Source organism: Pithys albifrons, chromosome 10, assembly GCF_047495875.1.
Source record: "Pithys albifrons albifrons isolate INPA30051 chromosome 10, PitAlb_v1, whole genome shotgun sequence".
Classification (NCBI taxonomy): Eukaryota; Metazoa; Chordata; class Aves; order Passeriformes; family Thamnophilidae; genus Pithys; species Pithys albifrons.
Window position 1 is genome coordinate 21,089,372 of NC_092467.1, and position 20,903 is coordinate 21,110,274.

General features: G+C 38.6%; 1 protein-coding gene across 4 annotated transcripts in view; it reads left to right on the plus strand.

Annotated features, from left to right (window-relative positions):
- Positions 1-1,310: 1,310 nt before the first annotated feature.
- Positions 1,311-20,903, plus strand: part of ADGRL4 (adhesion G protein-coupled receptor L4) — a 74,250-nt gene continuing 54,657 nt past the window's right edge. For 2 of the 4 annotated variants that reach the window (XM_071564665.1, XM_071564667.1), the window contains exons 1-2: positions 1,454-1,953; positions 3,613-3,762. In XM_071564665.1, coding sequence (XP_071420766.1) covers positions 1,932-1,953; positions 3,613-3,762 — 172 coding nt within the window. In that variant the 5' untranslated portion in view covers positions 1,454-1,931. The other 2 variants (XM_071564666.1, XM_071564669.1) reach the window with 2 other exon arrangements.

Genomic DNA, 20,903 nt, shown 5'->3' on the forward strand with positions numbered 1-20,903 from the left:
GGTTGTAACTTTTTTCTCTCCTCTTGCTTACTATTAAAATCTTTTGGCTTGGGGAGTAAAAAGACACAAGACAATGAGATATAATTTCTGCATTATGAGTCTTGTAGCCCTTATTAGTACACTGAAGTCTAGCAGCAGGATCTGTAGGCGAGTTTAGACCAACCAAATTTGCAATACAGTTCATGCCACCACAAGGGACAGGATGTACAGATCAAAGCTCTCCTCAGGTCATCTGATTTTCTGTTCCTCTGTCTCTGTACATTAGATTAGGGGAAAAGTTAACAAAACAAACTAATTCCTAGTCCCTTCCTTTCTTACCCTTTAAGTCCTCTCCCCCTCACAAAATCAAACAGAAGGAAAACAATCTTCCTACACCTGGACCCTTTGTACATTTTTCTGCAGTTCACCAAAAATTAACATCCGGTTCCTGAAGCTTCCTCTCTCTTTGCCAAGGTGCCCCAGAAGTACTTTTTGCCAACTAGACACCTACGTGCTGTTTCTACATGCTTCAGACATCCCTGACCTGAGTAGAGTTTAACCCACTGAACTCCAGCCAGCAATGATCATGAAGCTGCAAAATGATGGTAAACAGATAGTTCCTAAAAAGTTTAGAAAAAATGATGATACATCCCCATCCAGAGACAATTCCTCAGATCAGACAAATAAGGCTTTCCCACCAGGTACCTACCAAAGTCACAGCCTCAAAACTTTCTAGTGAGACATATTTTGCCACAATGACATTCCACAGTCTTGTGTCTGTTTTATTCAGTTTAGAGAGGTTCTCCACTGTTCCAGAGGCATGTCTGTCTGTGCATGTGCCTCAGCTTTCATCTATATAGGCAGACAAATGCCAGTGCTTCAGTTTTACTGTGCTTCAATACAAGAGTCATCATCTCCAGGAAGCTGGGAAATGACAGTGTACACATCATCCACAGCAAGATTAGAGAAAATATTGCCATATCAATGCATAATATAGGTACATGCGGAATTCTCATCAATTAGGATACTATAATAAGGATAGAACTGCTATCACATTTAATATAAAGGCACATCAAAGGCTTTACCAAACTGGCTGTATTGAACATTTGCTGTTACACAACACCCTATTTCAGTCCCACGAACTCATAGAAACTTGGTCTCCTTTGGCTCCTGAGATTCCTGGCCTTACAATTCTCTTCCTGTCTCTTTTCTCCCTGCCTATATGTCTTTGTTTTCCTCACAAAGTGGAGTTCAGGGATTTCCTGTACCTCCCTTACAGTCCATTACCCTTAAAGCAACATTGCTTAGCTGCAGTAAGGATCCATCTCAAAACTGAAGAATGCTGTAGGAAGAGCAATCTTCAATCACCCAAGATTGATTCAAAAAAGGAGTCTTGGAGTTCACATATGTCACCAGGAAAAGGTGGAAGGAAGAATGTAGATCATTACCTCTGAGGTTGTAAACACTGAGCAAGTTACTAATCGCCTCCACCTCTTCCTTACCCTCCCTCATCTGCTGCTCCATTCTGCTGCTGCTCCTGCACTCCTGTCAGAAGGCTGCAATCAACCCTTCCACCTTCATCCTCCCTCTGCCCCAGACCCATTCTCCCAAACATGCTTCTCTAACTTTCTCACGCCAGAATCTTTTCTGATATCTTCTGCAAGACACAGGCTCACATTTCCCTTTTACTTTCTCATTCTTTCTTACTTGCCAGAAGACCAGGTCCTTAGCCCCTCCTGACCCTTCCTGTCCTGCCTGTTGAGACTCAGAAGCTTTTGAAAGAGTGAAGCTTGGGACAAAGGGCAGTGTCACAGCTGAGCCTGCACCAGGACATCATTTTCCTGATCGGCATATGTGTGTATTTTGCACATGATCATATATTTTAACGCAGGGAGTTTTCTTCTGTGACACAAAGGCACTGCACCAGGCACTGCACAGCAACAGCATCACCAATGAAACTGCTTCCATTCCTAGGTAGGTGAAATCTCTGTCCCTGGGCAGCACATGGCAGGTGAGAAGGGAGTGGGATCTGGCAAGGAGAAATTACTGTATCAGGGATGGTACAAAGCTGCTGGGTACAAGGGACTGAAAGTCCCCATAGCTTTGTTCAGTGTTGTTACTGGATTCAGTAATTGCATGGTCAGTATCATTCCAAAACCAAATCCCACAAATGCCTGTCTTTACTTCACTGTGGTTTTTGTACTGTAAAAAACAGAAATGTTGTGGGTTTCTGTGGGGTTGGTTTGGGTTTGGATTTTTTCCTTCTCTCCATCTCTTTGGGAGACTTTTAGATTTCGAATGCTCTAAACAGTAAAACGACAACAGACTCCTGTAGGTTTCCATTTTAATCTTTGGAAGATGTTCTTTCAAAAACACAGGGAAAAGAGGAAATTGGATGATACCTAAATTGATTTGGATTATTTATAATTGTTAAAATTTGTATGTGTATTTTTTAGTATTTGACTTTTTCATGAAACTTTAATTTCTCCAAGGAAAATACACCTAAGTGAGATTTCATGAAGCAATTAATTATATCATTTTAACACTAGGCTAACAAATGTCCAGAATAATATTTAGGTATAAAAAAGAAGAACTGCAGAGGAAGACAACATCTAAAATGGTCTTTGTGTTCTGCACTTTCATTATGTCCTGCTAACAATTTATAAAGTACAAAGTAAAAAACTTACTTTCACTTCTGAACTAAATGCCTCATTTCTAACCTATTACAGGGTGTGTATAACAATACAGTGAGCTGTTAGTTTTCTCAAAAAGAGATTCCTTTTCAATTTGTTTTGAAAATCATATGCATTCATACAATGGGAAATTATGCCGTTTAGGAATCATCCAGGGGATGGAAAAAAAAAAAAGAAGACAACAGTTTCATAACAAAGAAATGGCATTTTAAGAGATTAAGTTTAAATAAGTTCGATATGTTTTTAAACCATGCTGTCATAATGCTGTAAATATGTGACATGTCATCTTAATCTCTCAGACCATGCCTATATGTTAGTTACAGAAGTATAGAAGTGCTTATAAAAAATAAAAAGTCTGATCAGAACTCGCTTTGGTATTTTTTCTCTTGGACATGTAGGGCAGTGTGGATTATACTGAATACATTATTCAGAGTGCAAGTAAATGCTGTGCTTTACCAGAAAGTACTAGAGAGCTTGGAAAGCCATCCAAATGTTTTCCCCAGATCACTGGGTAACTTATAAAAAATAAAAAAATAAAAAGTCTGATCAGAACTCGCTTTGGTATTTTTCCCTTGGACATGTAGGGCAGTGTGGATTATACTGAATACATTATTCAGAGTGCAAGTAAATGCTGTGCTTTACCAGAAAGTACTAGAGAGCTTGGAAAGCCATCCAAATGTTTTCCCCAGATCACTGGGTAACTTCTATTGGGGTTTACATTTTATACTGATTGAGAACCCATATATATTTATAATATATGGTGTCTGCTGTCTCACCGAAGAAGCCCCTCCTGTTGGTGACCCTTGTCCCATCCTTCAACAGAGCTGAGTCTGTGATAAGTTTACTGAAATACAACCATAACCTTTGGCTCAGATCTTGTTTTAGAGATCAGAATTAAGTTTTTAGATAATGAAACAAGTCTGATTTTCCTTTGTTCCAGTTTTGATTTCCAGTCTGCTGGACTATGGCTGCACTTCTGCAAGCTGTAACATGACATGCCACAAAGACGCCAGATGTGAAGTTCAGGGTGGAACAACAGGCTGCTACTGCTCCCAGGGATACACAGGAAATGGCATAACATTCTGTTACGGTAAACAGATTTTACCTATGTGTATTTTTATTATGTGCTCACTTGAAAAACTTGCTCAAGAGCCCATTGGCTCAAGGATTAAACTTTATGTCACAACAGCATACAAAGCCAAAAATTTTAATATTTTATGAGAAATTCTGCAAATTACTCTCAGCCTGGTATTTGAATGCAGCATACCATGCATCTCAGTTGAGTATGACCTGTTCACCTGCTTTCTTTTTCCATGAGAGTCACTAGTGCATCTTTGCTATTTCCCTTGTGACTCAAGACTTCTGAAGCTTGGAAATGGTATGTTGGCTTCTTTACAGCCTTCACCTATCTTTTCCACACACATAGTGCTCCACCACTCTTCCCAGTAGCTGATCATGATCAAATAACAGAGCTCCTGGGCTCCTCTAGGAGACTGAGCTGTGTGTGCCACAGAGACATGCCAGTGATGAGTTTTCCACTACAGTGGCTTTCAAGAGAAATATGCCAGACATCCTGTGAAGGGTCTGCTTTTGGATGCCTCTGTCTTCCAGCCAAAGAAAATTCCTGCCTTCATTTTTGAGTTGTCCTCCACTGTGAATAGCTCTAATACTTATTTCCACTGTCAGGTATAGCTATGTCCAGATGCAGACAGGCTGAAATTCATATGAATCTTGTCAGTTTTCAGTATCTTGAGAATAGTATGAATGGTATGAATAGCAACCATCTCTTTAGGCAGTTTCTGTTTTTCAAGCATCTTAGGAAATTTAGCAGTTGCTGCTCAGCAGGTTTGGTATGAGCACATGTAAACAGCCCACATGAAGTTTGGATTTTTATAGCTCATTTGCCGTGGTGTACTTGGAAGTGTGCTTGTTTAGGAAAACACAGAATGCAAAGGCCTTTTGCCTAAGAAAACTGTCTACCCTTTTATAAGCTGGGAATGCTTAGAGAGAAATATAGCTGGCTAAAATAGCAAACAATAAGGAATCACAAAATCATAGAACAATTTTGTTTGGAAGAGATTTCTGGTGGGCATCTGGTCCAGCTCCCCACTCGGACCAGTTTCAACTTGGAGAAGGTAGCTTTGGGGTCTTTTCCAGCTAAGTTTTAAGTATCTCCAAGGGTGAAATCTATGCCTCTCTGGGCCCTTGTTCCAGTGTCTGACCATCATAATTTTGAACATTTTTTTGTGCTATCTGTTTGATGTTCTCCTGTTGCAGCTTGTAACTTCTGCCTCCCATGTGCACTTACAGCTGTACATTTCTGATGATAGTTTAGCATCACCTTCTCTATAAACCCTCGTGACCTACTATTAGGTTGCTGTAGGTAGTAATATTGCTTCCCCTTTACCTTCCCTTCTTAAGTCTGAAAAACACTGTTCTCTCAGTCCCATCTTTGCATCGTGTCATGCAGTTTCTAAATGTATTTCTTGAATTTAATGCTAATCTTGTTCTAAGTATAGGTTAATCTTTGTCTATTGAGCTGGTCAAAAGAGAATAAGAAGAAATGGCCTTCACAACACTAGTATTGCATTTGCATTAGTTCAATTTTACTACCATAAAAAAGTTAGTTGATTTCAAAGATAAGTGCACATTATAAGTTTGCAGAGTCAAGGGCCTACTCTTGTGAATCATGCAGAGAAAGAAGAAAACCAAGTGAATTTCAGCAACACTGTCTGGAACAAATCAAACTAGTACTTACTTATCATCTGATACCCACTACATTGTCTGTACTTTTCTAGAATTGTGATAATGAATCATCAATTAAATTTTCAGTAAAGATACCTGTTGTTCTCACTGACATGCCTGATGTTCTTAAATCCATCCATTTTATATGTACCCATTATAATATTATTAAAACCACTTGTGTGAGGACAGATTTATCTTACCTTCCATGTTCTTTTGTCTCATACAGTATCTTTCTCTCACTTTCTCTTTTACCTGTGTTTTCTTAGGGAAACTTACATTCAAAATTCATAAAAGCATTTATTGAGCACTTAAAGAAAATTCAGTGCAGTGAAATATGGATTCACAAATCTGGTGAACCAATTAATTGTTTATTAAGAATTATACTCACTGTTTGGAAACTCAGTCTTTAAAATAAAATTTCCAATATCAGTAGAGGCAAACAATATACTAAATGTATTTGTGGTGCTTTGCAGTTAAATGGCAATGATCTGAAGCAAGCCTCATGTCAGGAGACCAACATTTTCTCTGGTAAAATACTGCAACAACCACCAAAGTCACTTACCCTCCAGTTAAGAAGCAAAGCTTATATCAGAACTGTGTGGCTGTTGGCCCTGAAACAAGGACGATGTTTCTCTAGAGCAGCCTGGAACACAGTGCATTGTTAATATTGTGCAATAGTTTTCTAATAGCATAAAAAAGTAACCTGAATTTTAATTGGATGGGCTCTATAAAGGACTAGAAATATAGGCTACACCCTATCATAAATAGTTTAAAGCTGTGAAAACGTAAAGCAAAGCCTCAGTTGTTTAATGATGTATGAGATCTTGCTGTTCTGTGTGGCAAAAGCAGCAGGTGTATCTGCTATTCTAGAGATAGCTACCCATTTTTATTCTGTTAATAATCTTGGGCTTTTACAATGATAGTGTAGTCACCATCAAATGTGATCATCAATTATGTGCTAATACAGACATTTTCTAAAGAGTATGTACAGTACATTGTATTTACATATTTGCCCTTTTAGTTATTTAGATAGGTTGTGAGAGTTGTAATTAGTGTCAATAATATTAGTAATTTTGCAAAACATAGAACCAACTTCTTCATTGTACTTATCCTGGTAGAAAATAAACCGGAACAGTCATTGTTTTGAGGCTTAACAAACAAGTCAAATTCTTTCTCCTTGTAAAAATGTTGAACAAAAAATGATAGTTTTCAGTTTAGTCCTCTTAAGTTTTTATAGATGAGAAACTCTTCCTTTTTATTTATAGGTGCATTCTCGTTGTTTTTGAAAGGTTTATATTTGTTTCTCTACTTTCGCTTGTTTCTAACACCTCTTAAATACTTATAAATGTTATTTATTTTCTAGTCCTGTCTTTTCAATGTGACACACTTAGACATTTTCCCTCGAGTTTATTGTGCTGCAAAAGGCAATAATGCCCAGTTACATTTATTTCCTAGCCTCATTATTGATGAATCATGAATCACTGATGTCAGCATACCTTAGGAATGGGGTTTGTTAGTTTTGACTTTTCTCCATTTGCCAGCTGGCTAAGCGACTGCAGAGAGCTCAGGATTATTGGATTTGCTGTGTATAGATAAAGACACATAGATATGAATTTAATTTCCTGGTGTCAAAGTCATGGCTTTTTAAATAATTATCCTCTTACAGTCTTTCCCACAAGATTTCAACCACTTTAAATTAGGTCATGTTTTGGACTTTCTGAAGGCATGCTTTGGCCAGTCTAACAAAAAGCTAATCCTCTTTATAATCTCATTGTCCTCAGTAAGAATATGTGCAGGAATGCACATAGTCAGGAGAATAACTGCTTGTGGTATCTGGCCTCTTTTATATATTGGAATTATAACTTACATAGCAATAAATTCCTTCTATACAATATCTTCCAGAAAGCCATAAATGAGTCACCTTGTCAAGCTTTACACCTCCGAAGTACAAAATCTATCCCAGTCTTCTTACCTATTATTTTCTATTTATGTTTCATGTTTTATGTAGTATTAGATGAGAAAGAACGACCTCTGATAATACAACTGATTTCTTTTTAGGACTCTGTTCTTGGGCAGATGTGTATTCTGAATGTAATTCATGAGGCTTTAGCTTCACATTATCATACACTTAATTGAAGCAACATGGGCTAAAGCTCTTGGCATGAAAATAAAAATCAAAATATACCCAGATAAGACTGATTTATAGACAAGTTAACTTCCTTTTATGCAAAAATACCATGGATATTTTACAGACAAATAGAATTACATTTGCCTCTTTTGTAAATGCATTGATATAAAAAGAGTCAGACATATAAACTGTGTGTTGCTCATAATCCCGGCTTTCTTTCAAAAGAAAAATAAAGGAAACAAGCAAAATTTCAGATCCTTTAGAGAAGATTGGGGTGAAAGTAAAACTTCATAGAAGCCAATATTTTATTTTTAAAACAAAGGGGAAAATGAGTTGGCATCAATGATGCTTTCCTAAGCAGCTCTGCTGTTTCAATACTGGCTGCTTCTTGATTGCTGACTGCCAATTTGTTGCTTTGCTGGCACACTGCAGGAAATTAAAGTAAACAGCATGATCACAGTGTTTACTTTAACTTTCTAAAATACGGAAGGAAAATGAAGCAATGCTGTTTGTTCCAGGAGGGTAGGCAGGCAAGCAGGAAAAGCCTGAACACAATATCCCTCCCAGATATCCCTACACAATATTCCCTTGTAAATGTCACTTGCAAATTACACTGAAAGATTAATCAGTCTTACTTGTAAAATAGTTACAGCTCTTCCAGAAATATTGAGCAGGGATTTAGGCTGTCAGGGAAACTTTGTACTGAAGCAAAGCACTAACTCTGTTCCTAAAGTGAAGTATAGAAAGATTTATCATTTTCCACAGGCAAAAAATACATCAATGCAAACTGGTATTTTATATCAAAATACAGAATCCCTTTTAGAACACTGGGCAATTTGTGTAAACTCAGATGAAACAAATTGAAAGCCTACTCAATATCTGAACACAAAAGTATTTTCTTGTTTTACTGAGGGTCAAATGACCAATGCTCTGGCTTTTGCCACTATCAAATGGAGCTTTCATGTAAGAATTCAGTTCCTTGCTCTAACGTGATGTCACTGTGCCCCCCCATTGGCTTTTATTGCAGTCACTGAATTTTTGATTCACAGGTGTCACTGTTGCCATTCTGCAGCACCCCATTGGTGTATAATTTTGAGGGAATTTTTACTTTCAAATTAATATGACCCTGTAAAGCAACTGCATATAATAATTTTATTCTATCCAGAACTGTTCATCAATAGAAAATTATCTAATCCAAATGCTGATTCACCAGAGGTGAATTTTTTTTTAATTTTTTTTCCAGCAGGCATACGTCACCGGATGTCACTTCTGTGTTTACCAAATAGTCTGAAATCACTGATACAGAAGATCCAATCCACACACTTCCTAAATTCATTTCACTGCTATCAGTTACCACAAGCTATAAAAAGGCAAATTGCAGCTGCTCTAGCATAGCATACCAGGAGAAAGACATGTGTTAGCCAAACACTAATAACAGGGCTTAAATCAGTGTTTGACAGCCTCAAAAACCTGGGTTGTGCTTTACAGGAGGCCAAAGCAGACCACGAATTCCCAGGCCTTTTGTCATGCTCCTCCTAGCCTCTGGGCTCATCTCACTGTTCCTTATACTTTTTCCTTTTCCCTTCTCCTCCTGTACCTCCCAATCTCTGCCGCTTTGCATCTAAATTCTGCTGGAGCTTTTACTTTATTTCAAGGTGGAGCATGGTTAAAAAAGAGCATGAGCTGTGTGAAAGGGCAGTAATTTCAAATTCAAAACTCCTATTGCAGGTTTACATGTCTGGCTTTTTGGTGATCCCAAGAATTGCTAGGAGGCACCATCCTGTTTGTTGAATATATAGGTCTTATATTTAATTAAATCCATGCCTTCAGGATTCCGCTCCAGGAAACAGAAAGTTTTCTTCCCTCACATGTCTTCTTTGTTCATAATGTAGCTGAATGTTTTTCAACTTTTCTTGAAGTGCAGAGGTTGACTGCTGAGCTGTGAGATGTTACCCAGTTGAGACATCTGGATTCTACATTCCAGATTAAACCTGTAGGCAGATCATGGAATTGAAAAGTCTGGACAAATTAGCTGGGAGGATTTGATATTCTGGTGGATGACAATCCACTTGCCTGGGAAAGCATGGTGTTAAAGTTAACATAGCAGGTTCCTGGCCAATTGGGGATCTATGTCTTTATGTATGGCTTTTGCCTTTTCATGTGCAAGATGTCACAATTTTTCGTGAATTGGGGAAGAGCTTGAAGGCTGTGATGCATGCAGACTGCTGGGGACTAACCAGCTGTTGTTATGATTGCCTTCCAGTCACAAAGGATGGAGCTATGTTTATGTTCCTGAAAATAGCCATTCACTTGGCTAGCAGTATTAGTCAAAACCGCTTGAATTTACTTTTTAAAACTGAAATTGCTTATTGTAACTCTCCACTTTTGAAAGTATATTTTAGTTGAAACTTTTAAGAGTAGATCAGAAATTTGAAAGGAGAGAGTGTGTTATAACAATGCCTGTGATGCATGAGAACATAAGTCAGGCACAAAACAGTGCAGGATGTTTGCAGTAACAGCACAGTCCTGCTGAATAAGACATGGTGGAGGCTGTCTCATTCCAATTGTCTTACCTCTGTAAAGGACTGAGTCCATAAAATTGTGACTCAAAGCATTTTATGCATTCAAAGTGCCAAATCCAGTTTCCTCACTCATATGAAAAAAATTCCCTCCCAGTTTCTTGTCACTTGAATGAGATAATGAGGAATATTCAGAGGGTTAGCTCTTCTTCCTACTGCCAGAAAACACAGTTCTCCTGAGCCAAAGATACAGCCCACAATGACCGTTTGTAAGATTGACCCTGACTTTAAGGAGCCTTGGACAAAGCCAATTTTAGGAATGTTTTAGATAGATTCATTACAATCACACATTTGAGAAGAAAAAAATAGTGAAAGAGAAAAAAAGGCATCTCTATATTTTTTAAAGGTTTTGTTTACATTTCTTGAAATGATACTTTATGATTAAAATACAGTAACACATTGTTTGAAAGTACCAGAAAGAAACAAAACCTCCTCTTGTTATATCTTTAATCATATCCAGTCTCTCTTTTAATTTAGTCTTGCTTGCATCTAAAAACAGTTTTTAAAATGTGTGTAGATGATGTGGTAGAAAAGAGTTATTTGTCTCTCTCAAAAACATACCAAAACTTTCAGGCTGATCAGCTGCACATCGATGGTTTCTTATTTGTTTAATTTAAAATGTGTTTTAACCCTTGCCAAATAAAGCTAATTTCCTTTCTTGAGAAAGTACTCCTTTCATCCTGCTTTAAGGTACTAAGAATCAATAAGTTACATGTTTAGATAATGTGGGAAAATTAATTTAAGGAACTTTAAACTTACAATTTCAGAGTCTGCTTACTTTGTGTTTACCAGAGATATGATTCCTTTCCTGTCTCTCTAACATCTGAAGTGGTCCCAAAAGGTCCAACTGTAACAAAAAATTCTTTTACTTGCTGGTCTGAAGTGAAAGGATGGAAGGTATTTCCAGAACATGTATCCTCATACAGGTGTATTAAATGCACACAATAGCGTGCACAGCAACCTATGTAGGCATGTGAACAAAAAGCAGAATTTTATATTAGAAAATGTAAGGTAATCTCAAAATTATTAATTTTACTCATTCTGTGGTTGTGCAGTTAAAATTAGCTTTGTTAAGGAAAGATCAGGACTTACTGGAAAGAAATTGCTTCCACTCATTCCACTTCCTTAAGACTCTGTACCTAGAATTGCATGTGGTAGAGGCCACTGCAGCCGTCAGACTTTGCAGCTGCCTTTGGACCTATGAAGTCAGTGCTACCCATGTAAAAAGGGAAGTATCAGCAGGAATTACACATATAAGAGATAACGTCATTTCTGCACAGCTACACTGATTTACATGCAGTAGCCCACCAATCTGCTATACTCATTTTACTTTTGTCTCTGTAATTCTATGCTGAATTCATAGAGTTCAATAGCAGAAAAGTGTTCTCTTTGGGACATTTTTTTTGCCTTTTTTTAAATTTCTGATTTTTGTTTTCCTCTGCCAGAATAAAGTAGTCAGGAGTGGTGAAGTTGTATGTAACCACATTTGAAATGTGTAATTTATCTAGGAAGATACACTGGTGCACAATTTTTCTATGTATGACTGAAAAATTGTCAACCGAGCTGTTGGCAGACAGAATATCAAACCCAGATCAGCCCTGTGTGTATAAAAGAGTTTAAGAAGGTAATTGACACTTTGGGCCCCTATTTGCCAAAGAAAGAGATAATGACATTCTCCAAGAAGATTAGAATCTAACCAAACATTGTGCTCTAAATATAGAGCACAAAGCCAGGTGATGTTTGTGAAAATGCTGCTGAGCTGCTGGAGAAGGAGGGGACTGAAGGACTGCAATTTTGCACTGTACACTTTTTACCTACACAGATTTAATTTAGAGATTATGGCTTGAAAATGAAATTTACAGTATGTGTGTTTTTCGGTGATAAGAAATTGATTTTGTGACCTTGGTACACACTAATTGAAATATCTGGCACTGCGTTTTGCTGAGGTTAAAGGAAGCCATATATGCCTGGAACTGCATTCTTCTTTCACCTTGAACTACGCAGTTAATCACAGCCACAATCACAGTCAGGAAGGAAGCTGCCGTTTCACTGGGGTACAAGGAAGCTGAATAATCTCTGCTCATTGTCTAAGGGATAGGTTGTTGTGTGATTACTGCAGGCTGAGTTGAAGAGATTCACAATTACTTTAAAATTGAGACTTCTGGTGGGATTAACATTTAGTGAGAACCAGAGGCCAGAGGCTCAAATGCTGTGCTGTAGCAGCCGGACTGAATGCGCCAACACTCCAGGCAGCGCAGCCAAGGCACAGGGGGTTCTTCTTTCATCTGCCCACCACAAGTGTGGCTGCTGCTTTAAGACTGAGGCAGTTCTGTCCTGTGCTTTTTGATGCAGTGCTAGAGGATGAAAATGGGAAAAGGCTCTCTGGTTATGCTCTGCTGTGTGCTGTTCCAGTGACAAGGAGGAGAGAGTAGCAGATGGACTGCTCTGCACCTGGACTGTTCCTCCTGTGCATTTTCCCACTTGAAAGGGCAGTTGCATCATTTAGCAACAGCAGCTATGCTCCAAGAGACTCCACTGGTGGGATTTTGATTTAATATGTCTGCTTTATTTACTGGCTTTCTGTCTTAGCTTGAACTTGTACAACTCTGACAGTCAGCAAGTTGTCTATAAACTAGTGTGGCAGGGTGTCCCATTATTTTGCTTATTGCTTAATGTAACACATTTGTTAGGTTGGCGCAGGATCTTGTTTTTCAAAAAAGAAAATGAAAGCTCCTGAAAAGCCTTGACAATAAATGGTTATTTGTTCAAAACAGCCAAGTCTAATCTTTGTTTATGTTACTAGGCTTCATGTAATGGTGTTGCAATAGAGAAAAATAGCTCTTCATGATATGCACTGGCTTTTATGTTTTATTTGTAATGAAAGCTATGCACAAAGGTGGCAATCTACATAAGTTACAGTGAGGGAGAACATAAGCATAGATGGTGACTTGCATGTTTAAATATTTACCTTTTATTTGTGACAAAGTGTCTGAATCTCAATTTTTAAAAATGAGAAATTAGGCTGAGGTTTTCATTCCCAGAAATTTACCAAGAGATGACTAAGAAAAAAGGTGACTTCAACCTACAACAGGAGACCACTGTTTCTCTTTTGCCCCATCTGTGCAGAGGAGCCATGAGTCCACTCACAAAAATTGCCCTATCTTTTCATGTTCAGTCCCCAGTTGGGACAGAGCACAGTGACCTTCATTGCTTTTCTAATATTATAATTGGTTTTGGGTAACCCCAAAGTGCAAAAGGGCTGAGGGCAACACAGCCTTGGCTCATAGCTTGCATCAGGAGTGTTGTGGGGGACAGGGAATTACTGCAGCAGAGATCTATGCATCACATGACAGTCTTCATCACTGATCTCTGGAATATCAGACACCATAAAAAACCCCAGAGAAAATTCAGAATGTTGGCATGGACTCAAAGAGAAGTTCAGCTAAGCTCTGCAGGCCTAAATAGGAGCTCTGAGCCTTGCTCTTGTTCTTTACAGTGTTGAGAAAGGAGTAGGTGGAAAATTATATTGCAGTGAAGGCTTTGCCTTACTTTTTCTCTTTAATAAATCTCTTAGTGGGTAGCATTGATCCTGAGGAAGCTCCACCCTTTCCAAAATCAGCCTGTAAGAAGTTCAGAAGAAACAGGAAGCTGGAGGTACTCAGAAGAATAGTTTTAGACCCTTTGTTCCTAGCCAAAATATTCCATTATTTAGAACTATGATGAAGCATGCATCAATTCATAAATCTGACCCACTGTGCAATATAAAAATATCAATATTTCTCTCCCATTGTGTAAGAGATATCTGGTGCATACAGAAAGAATTCCATCTCCTTCGCTACCACAGAGAAAATGGGAAAGGCAAATAGCCTTCAAAAGTGACTTGAAAGCAGAGATGAGAAGAAGTTTCTAAAACTTAATACAGCTTTTCATCTGAGCAGATCAAAATAGAAACTATGCAGGATGGAAGCTGTAAATGATGCAGAGCTATGATTTGGCTTCTTTTTTAGGGTTGTCATGCAAATCTCAGCACGGTGATTCCCCAAAGCTTTCATCATACTCAGTTCTGTGGTTAAAACCTAGGAAACTCATAGTAAACCTGTCTTTAGAAAATGAGGTCAATTTAGGGATGCATCATACAGCATCACGGGTCTCAAAAAGTCAAATGTTCAGTCCTGAATGTGTCAGGACACAGCAGTGGGTCACAGAGGTCTCAAGCTCTACTTGTATCATTTTGCACATGAGGTCTGAGGTTTAGGCGGATGTCAAAGGAGAGGCTGGGATAATATTTACACAGCTGTAAGCTGCAGAGAAAAGAACTGTTAACTGAACTTTTTGTATTTCTTCTTGAATAAACAGGTACTAGGTTAATAACACCAAATGCTTCTTGTAGGAGCAGAAAGATGTGCTAAAAAACTTCTGGGCTTTATTTTCTGTTCTCAGAGAAAGCTATTGCAGCTTTTATGAGCTGTAAAGTGCTCTTGAATTATTACTCAAATTTTGACCATAGGCTGATGAACATTCAGAAAACTTTTAACCTGACAATGGCACAATACCCCCAAGGAATGCCATGCAGCTAGCAACATTCCATTTTGAGCTTGATATTCAATCTAGTAAGGTGTCTGTGCTGCTATATGGACACCTGGCTTTGAGTGCTGCAACAGAAATTCAAGAGCAGGGCTATTGCTGCTTTTACTGGCAGTATCGTAAAAATAGACCTGCTGCCTCTGTTCTTGCAGCAGTAAGCAATGACAAGAGCATGGATGAGTACAGTGAGGTATTTTATTACAGTTTCCTGCAGAAGGGGTGATGCTCATGACATTCCTCCAACAGGGAGGTAGGTGACTTATGAGTGAGTCTGGCAAGTCACAATGGCTGTAGGACACAAAGCCACAGTTAGGAGTGGATTTTTCCAAAGAAAAATATGTTGAGCACTGTTGAACTGTCTAGCTCTATCCTAGGTGCCTAAAGGAGGACTAAGTTGTTTCAAAAGAATACTCCCAGTTGTGGATGCAGAGCAATTGAAAATCTATCCCTGAAGTGCTTTTTATTTTCCTATCATCTGTTGGCAGTTTGGACTTTTGATTGATTTATTTCTTTATTTTTAACTGTAGAGACCCTTTAATTAGGGAGAGGAACTATGTGAATGAGCTGAAGCTGCTAGTGGTAGCAGCTCCTTGCCATCAGAGATTCCATAATTAAATACGTAGATAATATCCTCCTTATTGAGAAGATTTAGAAAATCATAAGGACTTTGCATTACTACAGTGTTTAACATCCACAAATGAAGTAAAAAAAACTCATAATGGCAATTTTCATTAGTTCCAGTGCATGTGGGGGGCTCTTTTCTTTCTTTAAACAGCAAAACACTAAACAATTCCTAAATCCCTCCTTGTTACTTATGTTTTCTTCTTGGTGGTTAAAAACCCCATAAAGCTGAAATTGAAGACTAGCTATTAAAATACTTGCTGACAGTTCCATTCAAAACATTTTTTCAAACAGTGCTATATCACATCATGATTCATTTGCTATTCTGATATAGTTGCTTTAACAAGTACCTTCCTTCCCAGTTAGGGCCTATCTCTTTTTACTGGAAAATTCTTCCTTTGAGCACTTTACTGAATCTCTACTGTAAAAAAAGTCTTTCTCTGATGTGGTATTGTTCATGTTACAGAACACATGTAACTCCTAAAATAGCACAGTGTCAGGCTTATTTGGCATGAAAAATGAGAAAAAAGCAAGAGAAAGAAACCCTGGCCTTTTTCACCTCCTCACCTCTGTTGTATGGGTGTGTCCTGGGTTGAGCTGGCAAAACGCCAACTGTCCAAGACAGAGAAAAAGTGTTCCTCCCCCCAACCAGCCAAGGCAAAAAGAAGAGGGAGAGAGAGAAAAAAACTTCTAAAACAGGTTTATGCTGAAACTAACTACATGTATTTATACAGAAAAGAGAATATTAAGAGGAAACTACAATATAACACACACTTACACAAGTTACATATATATAACTAGGAATAAATTCCTACTCCCCAATTAATACAAAGCCCATTACTCCAAATTCATAAGCACTCCAAAAGACACACAGCAAGAAAGAGAAAGTATAACAAGTATACAAGTATAACAAGTATAACATTTCTACTTCCCTGAATGCAAACAAAATGCAAGCAGAGGCAACAGAAGCAGGGCCTAGCATGGTAGAGGAGCTGCTAGATGTCCTCCTCTTAGTGCAGCCATGATGGAACTAACCAAGCCACTCCCACACACTGGATTTTACACCCTTTGAGATGATGTAGTATGGTATGGAATACCATATTATTGGCTGGAAGAAGTCAGCTGTTAGCTAGCTCAGCCCAGCTCAAGTCATCTGACAATTTCAGGCCTGGTTTGAACTTTAAAGCCTAACTTCTTGGCCTACTTGGCTAAACCCCTAACATATTCCAACCCTTATTCCATACCATATTACATCACTCATATCTTAGATCTATCTATTCCCGCGCTTAAATAGTCTTTGTTCTCTCCAGGGCCATCTTCCACCCCTCCATATTGTAGGCAATAGTCCATTAGGATGGGGTAGGTACTTCAGGCAGGAAAAAACAGTTCATCATTGGACACCAATACCAGTTCAGCTCAGGTCTTCTTCATCTGATGGTTTAATGTCCTGCAACACAGAACTCAAATTGCAAGTTACCTTTTCTCAAGGTTAAATGTCATTGAGGCACACATTGGGATTATCCCATCCCCTTTTCAGGGGTCACTATACCCTCATTAGGGTCACCATCCCCACAGTGGGGTTACCATCCCCACACTGGGGTCTCCATCCCCTTCTTAGGGGTCTCTATCCCCTTCTCAGGGGTTTCCATCCCCACACTGGGGTCACTATCCCCTTCTCAGGGGTTTCACAATAGTGGATAACCTGGGAAATAATGTCCATGGGGGTGGAGAATGTAATGGTTTTGATCCATGGCTTCCTCAGTAACTAGGTGTAACCAAGGAAGCAGACATCACAAGTATGCCACATGTGTTTTCCACGTAACAGAGGAGGAGTTTAGTTTTCCTTCTTCCAGGGAGCTGGGTGTGGGAGGAGCCTGGATGGTCTGTTCTGTTCTTGTGGTGTTCCTGGCCTGGGACGTGGGTGAGATCATTTCATGCTTGTTCTCCTTTAATTGCATTTGTCTGTTTCATTTATTTAGGTTTGGTTTTGTTTCTTCCTCTTTTCTGGTTAACAAGTTGTTTGGAGTTTTTTTTCCCTTTTTCCCTTTTCCCTTTCCCCTGGGGGTGGGGTCCTACGTGGTGTGTACACATTGTATATATGTGTTTGCAAATGTCAGGAAAATATAATTTCTTTTTAATTCAGTTCAGTTTCTTTTGAGTTCTTCTCTTTTCAGTTTTTTCAGTTTTTTTTACTTTGCTATGAGGACTCAGGGGGGAGGGAGAGGGCAGTCCAGGGTTGGTAAGAAGCTAGGCCAAACCTGAGACAGGGTGCAAACACCCTGTGCACTTAGGACAAGTCAGGGTTTCTGGCTCAGCATCATGACCCCACATTCCTCTGTACCCAGGAGGGCATACCGTACGGCCCTGCAGTTGGCACACATCAGGGCACTGCTGGGTACTGACTCTGACAGGGCCAGAGTTCCACCGGGTGTAAAGCAGCACAGCTTTATTGATTGCAGCACTAGTATGCAGATTCCACCAGCCAAAGACCAAACCCAGAAACGTTCTGGGGATTAAGTGGTCCCCAGTGAAGCAGGGTGAATTTCGCTGTTGAAGCTTGAAGTTGGAATTATTTACAGTCACTTTAACAGGACAACAGCTGCTCTTTACCTAGGGATGAGCCAAGAGCGCTGAAAGAATTTGGATCTGAATTGCAGATGGATGGATTTCAATTTGATTCAAGTAGCTGGACTCCATGATTCTGTACTGTAAGCTCTCAAAGTCAGAGCTTGAGAGAAAAATCATTAATTTGGAAGCTGATATTCTGAAAGACTTTTATGAAGCAATATATTTTCATAGCAGACACAGATCAATTTAAAAGTAGTAATCAAGAGCCATGTGCTACGTGTCCATGGACAGAAAATGTAGGGAATCCAGCCAGAGCCAGACACTTAACATTCAGAGCATTCAGACTAGCACTGAAGATATTGCCTCTATGGAAAATAGTGTAGTTCAAAATTAAAGTATTGTAAATTTGTGAGATAATCGCAATGCTGTGCAGATATAAAGATGCTGCCAGCTTGCTGCCAGAAACTAGCTCAACATAACTTTACTAGGCAAATTTAGGTTTAACTTCTGTAGTAATTTTCGTGAAAGAAAATATTCCACAGAAAAGATGTCTTCAATTCTTGAGACAAGAGAGAAAATTATAATATAATAGAACCCTTTCACAACACTTTTTGTCATATTTGAAAGGCATTCTCTAAATTCAAAGTAACTACACGAGCTTTCATCAAATGAGATTCAGGCCCAGATATTTTTCTCTTGCCAGTCCTAAGAATTTTGAGAAGTAACATTCTCTTACAAAATAAAACATTTCCACATTATTGTTTTATGTTATACAAGTAATAGCATTGTACAAAACCAAAATTTGTATTTACTTGGATACTACCACAACAAAACTGCTCCTGGAAATTTTTAACCTTGCTCCCTAAGTAGTTTCTTTGGGCATACTTATATTAAAAAAAGGTTAGCCACTAGCAGCAATAGGTATTTCAAAAGGCTGATTCATTTCACCTCTTATGGCAATCATTGACAGACTCTACTGTGTATTTGAGATCAGATCCTCAAACATTCAGAAATTGTACTTGGAGCCAGACATGATTTTAACTCCTCCACTGAAATTGTCCTTTGTCAGGACTTGAAGCAACCTGAAGATACCTCCATGTGTGTTACATACACTCTCTTAGGCTGTTTTTCTTCAGTTTTCCCTATTAGTCTTTAGCAGTCAAGAAGTAGGGAATAATGAAATCTTCTAGTTGATGTGGTTTTCTCTGTGTCATGGTTTAACTCCAGCCAGCAACACAGCCCCACACAGCTGCTAGTTTACCTTCCTCAGTGGGATAAGGAAGAGAATCAGAAAAGTGAAAGTGAGAAAACTTGTGGGTTAGGAAAAAGATAGTTTTATATGTCAAGCAAAAGCCATGCACACAAGCAAAGGAAAACAAAGCATGCATTCCCATGGCAGGTAGATGTACAGCCATCCTCAGGACAGCAAGACTCCATCATGTCTAATTTGGGAAGACAAAAGCCATCATTCTGAATGTCCCCCACTGTTTCCTTCTTCTTCCCCCAGCTTTATATGCTGAGCATGATACCATACAATCTGGAATATCCTTGTGGTCAGTTAGGGTCAGCTGTCCCAGCTGTGTCCTCTCACTTCTTGTGCACCCCCAGTGTGCACATCAGAATGGTGTGAGGAGCAGAAAAGACTTTGGCTCTGTGCAAACTCTACTCAGCAATAACGGAAACATCCCTGTGTTACCAACTTGATTTTCAGAACAAATACATAACAGTCCCATATTAGCTACCATGAAGAAATAAACTCTATTCCAGCCAAACCCAGCACACTGTGGGACATTGAAGTGTGATTTTCTTCAGTACCTTTTGAACTCTGTTGTCTTTCACTAATTTATTAAAAAAAAAAGTTTTTTAAAAGTTGAAAATTTTGCGTAAAGAATTTGATTTGCAGAGTTATACTGTAAACTCAAAAATACTGAAGAATCCATATGGAACTTGGAACTGAGCCATGAAAATAATTTGACCTTAGTCTTACATTTTCCTAGCCACCAAAACCAAACAAACTGAAAACATGGAATGGTAGGAAGCCAGGTCTCGAAGGTTACAGGTCTTGTGGAAAGTTCTGTTTGCTGCTAGTATTCAGAAGCATTTTTATGTGAGATGTTCCTATCTATTTTGCTTGGCTTAATTTTTAGAAATGTAGAGTTCTATTAAGAGTCAAAGTTTTATTTGAACTGAAGAGTCTGATTAGACTGACAATCTATTTAGATTTTTCTACTCCTTGGACTACAAAGTAGTAGGAAAATATTCTTTATAAATACACACATATATATATAGACCATAATGTCTATGTACATTGAAACTATCTGAATTTATTTAATCTATATAAAAGTTCCAAAACCTTAATTCATAAAATTTAGATCCACATCCAACTCTTAATCTATAAATGGAAAAGAAAGAAATAAAAGTATGTTGTAGTTAAGCACTGCGCACATGGTACCACCAAAATAGATTAGGATAGTGGCATACTTTCTTAGTTTTCATAGCACATAGAGCATGTTTTTCATGAGCAGCCTGACCTAATGGAAGATGGCCTTACCCACAACTGAGCGGTTAGAACTAGATCTTTAAGGTCCCTTCAGATCCAAATCATTCCCTGATGATTCTATGATTCTGAAACTTGGAATCTATTAGGCAGCTGCAGACTTTATTTTTGCTTTTACATCTCATTTGGATGGATTGGGTTGCGCATAGAGAGTGAAATTCCTGATAGAGTTTATTATCTCTGTGTCAGTTTTAGCTAGTTTTGTTCTCTTCGTGTTAATAGTATATGTATACAAGGCATACAAAGGAAATGGTGATATTTTTACCACTGATTTCTCCTCAGAAAAGAGGCAATATATTGATGTGCAGTTTATAGCTGTAGCCCATCTCTTCTCATGCTGTTTGGGCCATGTGGATTAGTGGGGACAGGAGCTTTTGCTCTCATAACCCCATGTTTGGGGCTTGTCCCTTGCTCAATTGGAAATACGTGGACAGACCTTGCACTAGCTT